Here is a 13,100-nt window from a genome sequence, read left to right on the forward strand (position 1 = left end):
GCTAAAGCCAATCAAGTTAATAAACTTAGGCTTGGCCTAAAAAAATAGACAAAACACTTTTTTTCTGACCTAGAATATGTTTTATGGAATCCTAATAATCATTTTGCTATGAACTTGACTGAAATCAAAAAAATTTTCAGGAAATTGGATTTATTTTTCTATTACCGTACTTTCAGTTTATTGTTTCAGATTGGAGTAAACTCATAAAACTACATAGAGCATACAGCGAGGCAAAGTAAAACATAAAAAAGAAACACTAATCTTTCTCAGTCTGGACCTCCCATGTTGAAGTGAAGCATTTGGGGCTCTATGCATTGGTTGTATGAATATTTTTTGTCACATAAGCAAACATTCCCCCATCCCCCCCAAAGTGGCTTTCCTCATTGCCCTGCTGCAGACGCTGGGAGCATATTAACACTTTAGCTGACATTTGAGCCGAACAGAGAAAGAGAACCGGCGGCGAGCACCCGTCAGGAGGGGACGACACGCGGCTCACCCCTCGGCTCCTGCCAACAAATAATTCATGGCGCTAACATTTACTTTGTTCAAATGCAGCATGGCCTTTATGTGCCGCCCTGTCTGTGAACCTCAAAGTACACGTCTGAGGTGAACAGAAAGTCTAAGTGAAGCCCGGACATGGAAACTCAAACCATGAGAAGGCTTTTAAAGCTTAAAAGCCGATGTACAAACCAGGAAAAACCGCTTTGTGTGCGGAATGATAAGAAAATATGTAGAGCTGAAAATTATTGAGCAAATACAAAGCTGCATATTGTGTTCTCATATTCCGCATCTTTACTTTGAAAAAAGGAAAGCAAACTTCGAAGATTTCTGAAATGAAAGCAATCCACAAACCAGAAGAATGAAACTTACATAGTCCTTTTTTTATGTAATTAACAAAACTCAGCCATTAGACGTGGCTCGCTTCTTTGAGTCTCCTGGGTACCAGCTCACCAAAATAATTAGTCTTTAACTGAAACATCATTCAAAATTTATTTCAAATTCATGTGAAAAATAACATGTTTAAAGGTATTTAGGAGATACTGATCCAGTCAAAAGGTCTTCAGTTTCTTAAGAGGCCTTGTTGAAGGTCGAAGGTCATCAGCTCCATGTGCGAAATTACAGTTTTGTTCCTGCAGGGGACAACCCTGAGGGTGATGGGCATGAAACCAGCAAAGACGAGTTTTTAGAGCCCCGGATGTGGCGGGCCTCCTCTGGCTCTCTGCCCTATCCCTCCAGTCTCTGATGTAGACAGTCCCTCCTTCCACTGGAAAAAGAGGGAATAAAATATATCTTTAGAACATTTCTGAAAAGGGCACGAAGAGTGCAAGGGTCCCTCAGGACTGCCAGAGGCAACAAAAAAAAATGTCTGCTTTCGGCATCCAGAGGATCAGAAGAGTTCAGGCTCAAGATAGGTCAAGAGAAACATTTTTCCTCTACAATTACAGGAACATAAAGTATTAACATAGCGATTTATTTCACACAGGTGTTCAGGAAGACAGAAATATTAAAATAATAATTATTATTATTCTAAAACTAAAAAAAACATCTCTGTTGGATAATGTTTCCAACCCCATGCATGAAGCTTTGGCTGAACTGCACAGCTCCTTCATTGACAGACTGCCGCACCCTAAATGCACCTGGGAGCGTTATCACAGATCCTTCCTCCTAGCATCTGAATGACTTTATACCTTTCACTGTTCCCAACATCAATAAGTTGTTACATTCATGCTGATTTCTGCACAGTTTATGTCTTAATCAGTTAAATAACCTGCTGCTGTCAGTTTTGCACATCTCTGACGTTGCTGCTATTCTATCACATATCCATTACTGTAAAAATGTCCACAGCTGTATATTGATTACTTCTCCAGATGCACAGTATATATATATTGTAGAAACACTGTACAGTACAGCATTTTTTTTTCTTAACTCTGTCACTTATTCTGTTTTTTTTTATACATTTTTTAAGATCAACATTTGTGTGACCATTTGGCTATAAGGATTTGAATAAAAGTGCTGAAGTACTGAACAAAATTTTCTTTTTGTATCCACTCTGTGTACAAAATGACAATAAAATCTGTCAAAGTCTAACATACCTCTATCAAAGCAATTTAATTTCAATTTCTAACCATGTGGCTTCTTTAAATTGCCACTAATTTATTCTGAAAGGAGTTGAAAGAGAAAAGTTCCTTCTCAAGGAATTGATTTTTGTCCGTTTCTGATTTTCCTGCTCTTCAAATCTGATATATTTGCCCTCCTAATTAAACGTTTTTGCCGACCGCACCTCTAAAGACCTGGTGGTTGTTCCTGAGCAGGGTCTGGAGGCCTCCGCACTCTTTCTTCAGGAGCTTCAGGGTTTCCTGCTCCAATAAAGCAGCCACCTCTCTCAAAGACAGGCTACCTGAGAAGGATCGAAACAGAAAAGGTTGAAGGATTTTTGGGGGGAAGACAAAGAAACAGGAGGAGGTCTATCAATGTGACATTTTTGAAAATGTTTACAGCTTCCTTCACACAAGTAAGGGAATATTTTTGTTCCAAAGCTGAGGCAGCAGCTGGGCGAGTCGATGTCGCCTGCTGCTCTGACAGCGGCTGAGCTTTTGTTGAGGATCCTCTTAACGAAAGGTGTGATCAACGCTTTATGGAGGGAGAAAAAATCTCTGTCGCTTTTTTTTAACGGTTGTCAGGCATGTGAAGCCTGCTTTAGTTACACATGTCCCTGACGCCAGCGTGAATCCCATCGCCGCTTCTTCCAAAGGCCATTTCAGAGCACAAGTCATAGTTTTTCATTCCTCCTCATCTGAGAGGCAAACTTAACAGCTGCACAGCAAAAAAAAAAAAAAAAGGAATTACAGCCCTGAAAGCTCCGAGTTCAGCAGATTATAAGCAGACGAGCGCTTCACTCTTATGCTCTGTATCAGAAGAAGGTTTTATTTAGTATTTTTGGCACTGCCCTTTCTCCACCCCAGGAGAATTGAATCAGAGCTGACCTTTTGTTTAAATAAATCAAAATCCCTCAACTCTTTCTCTGACATATTGGGGAAGCACACACACACCACTAAATTTTATAACTATAGCTGACCTTAATCTGGAGACAAGTCAATCAGATCTTCGTCACTAAATCCATGGCAGTGCCTTAAACAAACCAAAAAAATTGCAGAACCTACAAAATCCTAAAAATCCACAATAAATCTGCAGGAAGGAGGATTTGCATATAGAAATAAGATTTATTTTGTAGCAAGCAAATATGTTTTCTATTAAAACAGATGTAAATTTAGTAGGTCAAATAATCCCTGAGATGGTCAACGAGGTCAGCTCAGTAGAAGTGTCCTGCAGTTCAGACACCACAGGGCTACAGGTTTAATATAATATCAATACACTGCTTAGAGTTGGCCTTTACTGTCAGTGATCCTAATGGGGATTAATGGGATGGGGACAGTATCGACACATTGGTTTTGGCTCGGACTGAGAACAGGTGCAGACTATTATTAATGGCTGGTTTGGACTTGTTTAAGATCCCATCTCCCTGGAGGAAAAGGTAGCCTAGAAATGCTTGCATTCGCATTGTGGACCAATTTGTTTTGTTGCTTATAAAGATCACGCATCCTAATGAGTGCTAAACATATATTAACCGGCTGTGGTAAGTTATTCAAAAGGAGCTTTGCTTTAATGTCTGCTGAAAATCAAAACAAATGAATAACATCATGAAAAAGAGACTGAGAAAAGACTGATAACCACCTGCATTGTTTTTAACCATGACAAATTAAAAGGTTCTAATATTTCCATTTTGGAGAGCAGAACAAGGTAGGAATAACCGTATAGAAAGCAGAAAATGTCGATATGGCACACAAAATTCTCACTAACAGTTATTGTTTGAAAGGCAACCTGAGTTGGCAAAGGGGTGAAGAACATCAAATAAATCATGCAGTAGAAAGTTTCTTTATTCTAACATTCAAACTGTAATCTAATTTGCTCAGAGTGGCTCAGGTTGTCCTTAGCTATCTTTATAGTTATGCTGCTATAGGCTTAGACTGCTGGGGGACATAGGGACCACTTTTTATCATTCTTCTTTATTCTGTCTCTATTCTCTCATTCTGCAGAATTTGTTAGTTCAATCTCTAACGTTCTGCTCTCTCTGCTTTTTCTCATAGTAGCTTCATCTGGTCTGTTCCTGTTTGGCTGTGACTCCATCCTGGAGAGAAATATCAGCTGTGCTGCTGCCATCAACACCTTTGTTTATAGATGTTGGAGCTTAGCCTGTTTTTCAGTGTAGTCTTGGTTCTCTGACTGTGACTAACTCTATGTGCTCTCTCTCTTTCATTCTCTGACATGGGAGCTAACATGGAGCTTGTCTGCCTGGCTGTGTCTTTCATGGGAATGGCCATCTGGGGAGATGATTGACACAGTTACCTTTTGTATCTCTACTTCTTTCTGTATGTCTACTTCTATCTCCTTGGTCCTAAGTCAGCTTCGGTCACTCACTTCCTTGTTTTTGCCGTAGCGATTGTTTCCTCTCCACTGTTGGGGGATTGCCTTCAAGTCAATGAGTTGATGCAATCTGCTGGTTTTTCTTAGATAGAAAACTTTGAACCAGATGAAAGCTAATTTTGCAATAAGTTGCAATAAAGCAGAAAACTAGAGAAGAACAGCATCCTGGTTGTTGGATTTTCCGCCATTACTGCACTTTGTCCAAAATGCAAAAGTCTGTCAGGAAATTTTAAGGGACTTCATACTTTAGTCTGATTAAAACCTCTATGAAGATACAGATTTTATTTTTACTCGTGCTCTTCACATAAGATTGCTGCCACTGTCTTAATTGATATCATGATATCACGGTATCTAATTAAACAGCAAGCTGAGTTGACCTAAAGCCAGAGAATCTGAGGAGTACTGTCAAAAGCAAATTGAGAGACACCAGTGCAAATGAGACAAACCTAAGGGTGCTAATAAAGTGACACAAACCAATTTAAGAGCTTAGCAGAGTGGCAAGCTTATTGGGCCATAGTCTTAATCTAGTACTTTTTCCAAAAGGAGCCCCAACTCTTATAACTGCAGCTCACATTTAAGGTCAGAGGTATGGTAAGGGTTACATTTTTTAAGGTTAGAGCTTTGCAGCTTGAAATTTGACAGATTTAATCTTTTGTTATCTACTTTCAATGTAACATGACTAATTTCTCTTTTGGTGCTGTGTGCTGAACATTTTATTGTTCAAAAAAGTCTGGATAGAATCCAGATGGACACCAGCTAATTAAGCACCATCCAATAGGAATGTGTGGGCCCCTTTGCATTTTCTCTACGTTTAAGGAAAACAATTGAAAATCATGGTTTGATTTTTCGGATTCATAGCTCTGTTATTGTTTTTGCGATGGGGCTAAATCCTCCGATTCTGATTGCAATCAGAGATGTGTTGCAGGCAAAGGATGCTTGATTGCAGCATTTGCAAATATAGGAGCCATCTTGTCTTCCTGAGAGCCAAAGCCATCGATGCTCTTCACACTTGATTCACAGGTCAATCAGGTAACATTCCCTTCTAGAATGTCAATGAGTCGCCTAAATCTTTTGACATATGTCATTTGCATTCCCTCTCCACATATACCTTTACTGGCCCCTAAAAGAGGATCACTCCACTTAACGTTGACAACAAAAGGCTTTAGAAAAGCAGGTTCCTGCTTTCAATTTATAAATTCTATGCAGCTTTCATTCCCACAACCCCCGAACCAGCTCTTAAAGCCAATACTATCACATATTGTGAAAAAAACAAAACAAAGAAAAGCACAAAGCGTTCAACAACTCGTGTGGTGCACAGTGGATAGAAAAAAATTAAAGTAATTTAAGGTGTTTGCTAGTTAAACACCCACTCGTTGAGGCAGTTTCTGTAAATGTATTTATGAAAGCTTTCCAAGGAGACGCTCAGAGTCGCAGAGAGAACAACATGTTCAATGTACAGCCCTCATTCTCAGCATGAATACATGTCAATATGCATGATCTAACTGCTGGGTTCAGAGCAGTGGTGGCTGCTGCTCTCTGAAACAGGTCTCTCATTGGGATTAATTTAATCTAAAAGTCACGCATTGCATTAACTGATGTTGAAACTAGGATTGAAACACTCGGATTAATCGTGAATAATCACTTATTTAAATAATCATCAATTAATTTAGTAATCGATTAATCGTTAACTGGAGTTTAGAGACTGTAAAATATGCCTTTTAGTTGACAGATCAACCAAACCTTGAGGAGCAGTTATATCAAAATTGTAAAACAAATTTATAAATATTTAAGATTTAAAAAAAAGCATTTTCATCTGTCAATATGCTCTATCCAGAATTCCTCAACTGCAAAAGTTGTAGTTTGGTCTGGTTTAAACTCATAAAAAGAGTTCTTTTAAGGAACCTTTGGCCATTCAATTATTAATTAATTAATCGAAAAAATAATCAACAGATTAATCGATTGCAAAATAATAGTTAGTTGCAGCACTAGATGAAACACATTACTTTTGTTACTTCATAAATGTAGTCATTAAACTGCATTAAATGCACCTGATTTGACGAGTCTGTTGATCTTGTCTGGCCAATGTCAATCAAAAACCAAAAAAAGTATGTTGGCCAATCAGCAGCTCCAGATCAGAATAAGTAGCTGATTAAGGATCAACAGACTCGTCAAATCAGGTGCATTTAATGCAGTTTAATGACTACATTTATGAAGTTCCACACACTTTACCAGTAATTTTACTAATTTTAGAGGGCAGGTCAAGCCTGAAATTATGCAGAAAAACTCAGTCAGCTGACAGCTGGCTAGGCCAGGTAGCTGTTAGCAGGGCAGACATGGTCGTTTGGGTAACACAAACTGGGAATTAGTCTTTACTTTCCATTGCTCCATCAATCAACAGTAGTTAAAAACCTTAAGGAGATAAAATCAGGACAAGCAGCGTTAATAATCCATTTTTTTTTCTGTTCTCTGAACTATTCAGACCTTAAAATTATGATAGTTTGAACCAGTGGCGGCTAGTTGAGTTTTCTCCAGGAAGAATTGACGTATACCAAAAACCAATCAAACATATATCACACCAGTATATTTATATGAGTGCCAACAGCAAAAAACATTATAAAAACACAACATAATTTCATGTACAGGTTTACTTTTTGTACATAAATCTTGCCGTTCTGAGGCTTTGTGAAGGCAAATCTGTGTTTTGCATGTCCAATATGGTTTCATACACCTAAAAAAAATTACTAGTTTAATAATGGAGAAGCTATTAGTCAGCTTTATATTGTTTTAATATATACAAATTATTTATTTTCTGAGAATGTGTTTAAGAACAACTTTTTAATATAACATCACCTAGAAAAAGTACACTATATCATATCATTGTCCAGTCCCAGATTGTTCATTCTTCTTTGCCTTTTCTAAAATGTGCTTTAAATCAGCCCTACCTGTCTTTATTCATGCTGGGTCAAATCCTGAAGTTTATAAAAATTATACGGGGAAAGCAGAATAAAGTGTTAGCCTCGCTACATGCAGTTAGCCAAGCCTTGTAACTAAAACATGTCCTGGAAAAGGACATTTCTTGTTACATTTCTCTCTCTCTCTCCAATGTGTCTCTTACTCCCACGACTCGACCTGTCCGTCACACGCAAAACGTCTGTGCGGTGGTGTGCAAATACACTTCCTGTTATACCATTGTATTGCAGAGGAGCTACTGAGCATGTACAACTTTTAACGAGAGTCAAGAGGTAAACATTTTTGCGCCCTAAGGCGGAAACACATGACCAATCCGACAAAAAATGGAATGACGCTTTACTAGTTATTAAAGATTAAATATTTATCTTGCACATCTAACAAATATATATTAATAACTTTCAAAATATTTTAAATTTGAGATTAAATAACAAAATTTCTTTCTTTTTTTTTATATGTCTGAATCCGGGTCATTGGGCGGGTGGGGCGGCGCACTAGCGCCCTCTTTTGGCCTCTATTGGCCACTGGTCTGAACCAAGAAAAATGAAATCACTTAAAAAAAAACCTGTGTGGGGGCTTTTAATAGCCCTGCAGTGGCTTTCAAGTGAGGTTGGCACAGGCAAGAAACACCACTGAACGACTGAAGCAGCGACGAGGGACTCTTACAAGGTCTGCTTTGTGAGTTATTTTCTGTTTTTATACCTTACTGGTGAAATAAACAACAACACAATTATTTTGCAGCAAACAATCACTGGAAACGTGAGAAAGGACTCAGTGGAAATATTAAAAATGCACACATTTGTTTCACGATGCTTAGGAACACAAAAAGAAACCAAACCCTGAAGGCCTACTGTCAACTCTAAGCACGCTGACTAAAGCCTGGTTTGTGCTGAATTTAGTCTTTGTTCTTACACAGCAGAGAACTGGTGGAGTACCTCAGTACAAATGCATGCTCATGCATAAATCATGGATGACAGTGCATTATTCATCCAGCCCTCGTTTTATTCCTTTTCCATCTTATATTCAGCACCGCTAATTTTTACAATTACTGACAGAATTTTCCGCGATGTGTGGGTGGCGTGAGGTAGAACTTTCTGCATTTCAAGCGTGAGATGCAGGAAGGGGCAGAAGGAGAGATAAAGAGTTGAAAGCAGAGCTGCCTCGTGTCACAGCATGAGGGGGGTGGGAGTAGGGGGCGCTTGAGGTAGCAGTATGTGGGATTTTATTCTGACATACAGGAGAACAACAGAGTTGACTGATCAGAAAGAGACTTCAAAACTTTGGGATTTTATTCTGACATACAGGAGAACAACAGAGCTGACTGATCAGAAAGAGACTTCAAAACTTTGGCAGCATAAACAAAACATCAAGTTTTGCTTCACATGAAGACTAAAACATGTTATTTGGTTTATTTAGTGGTTTTAAAACAACCAATCAAAATCCTCCACCTTGTTTGACTCAGGAAACAAAATATAACAAAGATGTGTTGCTTTTTTGTTGTTTTTTTTAAGCTTCTTACACAATTACAGCATTTCAAATTTTGACTAGATCCTCCAGTCCAACGCTAGAGGACGACTTTGTTGTGTTTTTGGTTTACCTCCTTTATTCCAGTCACCGAGGGACTCCTCCTCCGACATTTCCAGTAGGGTAGAAGCAACCTTCAGGACGACTCCGTCCACAAAGTCTCGCGGCAGAGCAGCGCAGTTTCGAACCGTTTCCACAGCGTTCCTCGGCTGGAAGCCATCTTCCCACCTGCTCTCTGACATCCCGTCACACTTTGTGTTCCCATGGCAACAATCCTTAACGTTTCTGACACCCGACCCTTGAACTGTTGCCCCGTAGGAGGCCTTGCGACCCTGAATGTAACAAGCCCTCCTCTGCTCTAAATCGGCCTCGTCGGCCTGCTTGTAGCTCCTGGACGTTCCCACCAGGCACACCTGCAGGAAGAAGCTCAGTATCAACTCTCCTTATGGATGGCAGGAGAACATGAAAAGTCAGATGATGAACAATCATGCTAAAGCTAGAAGCAGAACATTTTTTGGGAGGTATTTATGAGGGAAAACACAGAACACATCCCCGTTAGCATCTCCTCCCCTTCATGCCCTCCTCATGTAGTTCCAATGGTTTTTTGGTTTTCCTTTATTTTCTTCACCTTTTTTTCTTCCATAATACATATAAAACTGAGTTAGTGCATCTGAAGGCAATTGAAAAATCTTCTGTTGTTCTTTTAGCTTTTACAAACAAAGCCTTTAAAGGTATGAAAGAGGATTTTTCTTAGAAGTTGTGTTCAGATTCATCTAAAACGATTTAATTGATGGGTGGCATTGTTGCACTTATGGTAAAAAGAAATCAAAACCTATAAACGCTGGCCATGGTGGTACCTACAAAACATAAGCAAATCTAGTTTGCCTACTGTCAAAAGTGGATTTGCTACGTGTTTGTCAATCAAACATTTTGCCATGATGTTATTTACGTGGGTTCCACCAAGCATAACTCATATGCCGTTTGGCTAGCGGTCCGCCATTATGCCGAAGCATGAAGAGGTACTCCTACGCTTGTTTGCTGCCGCTGCCTATTTGTTCACTCTTTTGTGTAAACTTGAGTACAATGGCCGAAAAGCATCCTGACAAACCTACCCGGAAAAGAAAGCCTTTTTTCGATGCCATTGAAAAGAGGAGAGAAAGTGGGAGAGATTGGAGTCGGCTAAGTGTGATGGCGTGTCCTGAAGGAGCAAAAGGGTCTGAAAACGGATGCTTTGGTCACATAACTGCTGCTGGAAAGGTAAATTACATTTAATTTTATAGTAAGTGCTGTATTTTTAAAATTATTATTATTAATATTAAATTATTAATACTCTTTTTATTATTATTTGATCACTGCTGCACTTTCACTAAAGGAAATGTCATGAGAGCTGTACATAACGAAATACAGTTTCGTATACACTCTGTGTATACAAAATGACAAAAGTTGTCTAACTCTACAGTTTTGAAACATTTACAGTTGAATAGCAGCAGCAGGGTTAACAAACCAACAAATTGTAAATATAATTTGCAGAGATCTCTTCTTTTCATGGATATTTCCAGCTGGCAAGGTGCCTCCTGGTACTCTGCTGCCGCTCTAGGCGAAATACAAAATTACCGGTGGAAGCGTTTCCAGCGTAGAGAACTTTTGAAAAGGAGGGGGCACTGACGCATGAGCACCATACAAAAATATACATACAGCCGTCGGACATGTCGTCCATCGCAGAATCCTCTTTCCTGCCTTTAAGCCTTTTTGTGTCACTGGGTATATTTGAACACTTATGCTTCATCAGCTCCCATTTTCAAACTGCTGAACCCTTAGACTTGCCACATAAAGAGTGGACTACCTTTGATACTAAATCCAGATTCTTTAAGACATAATTTGTGAATGTATTTTTTATTTTATTTTTTGCACATATTCCTGAAAAAAAAAGGTTTTCATGGTTTCCTTGGATTCAAGAACCGGTTTAAAGACCACAGTGCTAATTCAAGATCTCCAGAGAACAGTCGGGGAGTAAAAATGTCCCTTTAATTAAATGTCAGTGACTATGCAAACAGCCATTAAGTCAAAAAACAAAAGGCTTAAGTGCAAACTAATAAAATCAAGGAGTCACATCGGTGTTTGTGGAAAACTAATATAAATTAATGTGAAACAGCAGGATTTATTTTTAAACCTTCGTTCTGTTACATAGTGGGAGAAGGAGAAGAAAATGATCCATTTTCCTAAACTTAATAGCCGATTTTCCACAAACCTATACCTTTTTGAGACATGAAAATATACAGCCCTGTGGCAGTAAGAAGCCAAACCTTCTGCTAAACTTTTGAAATTGTTTTCATCATCAGTTCTACAGTCTCTCTAAATCTTTATGTAAACGTTTTTTCTCTGCTTTATTCATCATTAGACATTAAAGCTTAGCATCAGTCCATCACAGAATAAACAAGCTTTGTCCATTTATATAACTTATTCTCTGAAATGCATAAAGACAATAAGGGGCATTAAAATCTGATTCCCAGGAAGCCTCTGGTAGGAAATCTTGCTAACTGAAGAATAACACTACACATTTTACTCACTGATTAGCTGCCGTGTATGTCATTTTTCAGGTCCCAAACTTCTTTTGTGCCCTACTTGTTCAGCTTCACTAAATTTTGATGAAACACTGCTTAAAACTAAGGATTATGCTCAAAATCTGGCAGCTTAGACTTGGAGCATAATCCAAAGCTACATATTGAAAAAGAATAAACAAAAGCAGGGGCCAATATTTTGGAAAATCCTATAAAAATATTTTATGAATAATAATCAAAACAGTTTTTTGTTTTTTTTTTCATATATAGCACGCTTTTGTTTTGGTTCGATAAAGATTTCACTTTGATCTTTGGAGACATGTTTCCATTTTCTTTAACCATTTTACATACAGTGTAATGCAGCCAGATTATTTTGGATCTTTTGGCCTGTTTGTCAGGGCTGCAGACTCCCTGTTATTTCTAGGAATTTCTGTGCTCTCTGAAAAAGGTTCCCTGGAACTTTGGTAGAGAAAGAGGCCAAGCAGCATCATACCTCCATAATGTTTAACAGTTCAATACTTGCTTAATGCCAGATCAAGCTTCAGTATCTCTGAGCTAAACGCTCAAGGGAAGTCCAACCAAACCAAAAAGTTCCCAATCAAAGTTTGCTGCAGCTTTGTAAGCTACAAAATACTATGTTTATGGATGGTCGGAAACAACATTTTTTTCTAGACATGCAGTTCTCTTAGTCTGGGTGAAATGATATTAAGGATTAAAGTACCAGCACTGATTTATCACTGTTTAAGCCACTTTTCCTCACAACCATCCTATGCTGCCACTCCCCCTAAATAAAACACCTTCCAGGTTATCAAAGTTTTTACTGGAGCTTATAGTTTACGTTGCATGAAATTAGGGCTGCAACCAACGATTTTTTAGCATATTGATTAGGTTGTCAATTATTTGGTTCTGCAGGAGGTTTCCTCCTGTTAAAAGGCGGTTTTTCCTCTCCACTGTCACTACATCAGTCAATGAGTCGATACAATCAACTGGTTTCCCTTAGATAGAAAACTTTGAATTAATTTCAAAGAATGATCTAGTTGAAATGTCTCTGTAAAGTGCCTTGAGATGACTTGAATTGAATTAAAAACATTTTTTTTGATTAATTGGTTAATAATCAGATAGCAAAAGGTTCATTAAAGAAAACTTTTTATGAAATTAACCAGGTAAAACTAAAACTTTTCCACTTGAGGAGTTCTGGATAGAGAATATTCACAGACGAAAAATATATATTTTTTAACTTAAATGCTAAATATTTACACATTTTTTGTTATAATTACGGCTCCAAGTGGGTCGCTCTGTCAGCTAAAGACATGTTTTACAGCCTGTACTCCAGTTAATGATTAATCGATTACAAACTTAGTTTACGATTATTTCAATAATCAATTAATCACAATTAATCCGATGAATTGATTCAGCCCTACATGACATCTTTAAATATAACAATCTAATTTTTAGACTCGGAAATCACCCCCTGCAAAAGCTAAAAATAGGGCCTTAATACACTTATGTTAAAATAAGGCCCCGTCCACACGAAGTCAAAACGAACACGAAACGCTGATATTTTCCAAA

General features: G+C 38.3%; 1 protein-coding gene across 1 annotated transcript in view; it reads right to left on the reverse strand.

Annotated features, from left to right (window-relative positions):
* Nucleotides 1-931: 931 nt before the first annotated feature.
* The window catches only part of trmt44 (tRNA methyltransferase 44 homolog (S. cerevisiae)), an 18,739-nt gene continuing 6,570 nt past the window's right edge, over nucleotides 932-13,100 (reverse strand). The window contains exons 9-11 of the mRNA XM_015397055.1: nucleotides 9,047-9,386; nucleotides 2,282-2,398; nucleotides 932-1,264 (exon numbers count right to left, since the gene is read on the reverse strand). Coding sequence (XP_015252541.1) covers nucleotides 1,050-1,264; nucleotides 2,282-2,398; nucleotides 9,047-9,386 — 672 coding nt within the window. The 3' untranslated portion in view covers nucleotides 932-1,049. The remainder of the gene's footprint in view (nucleotides 1,265-2,281; nucleotides 2,399-9,046; nucleotides 9,387-13,100) is intronic.

Source organism: Cyprinodon variegatus, unplaced genomic scaffold (assembly GCF_000732505.1).
Source record: "Cyprinodon variegatus isolate N-32 unplaced genomic scaffold, C_variegatus-1.0 Scaffold836, whole genome shotgun sequence".
In the NCBI taxonomy this organism is placed as follows: domain Eukaryota; kingdom Metazoa; phylum Chordata; class Actinopteri; order Cyprinodontiformes; family Cyprinodontidae; genus Cyprinodon; species Cyprinodon variegatus.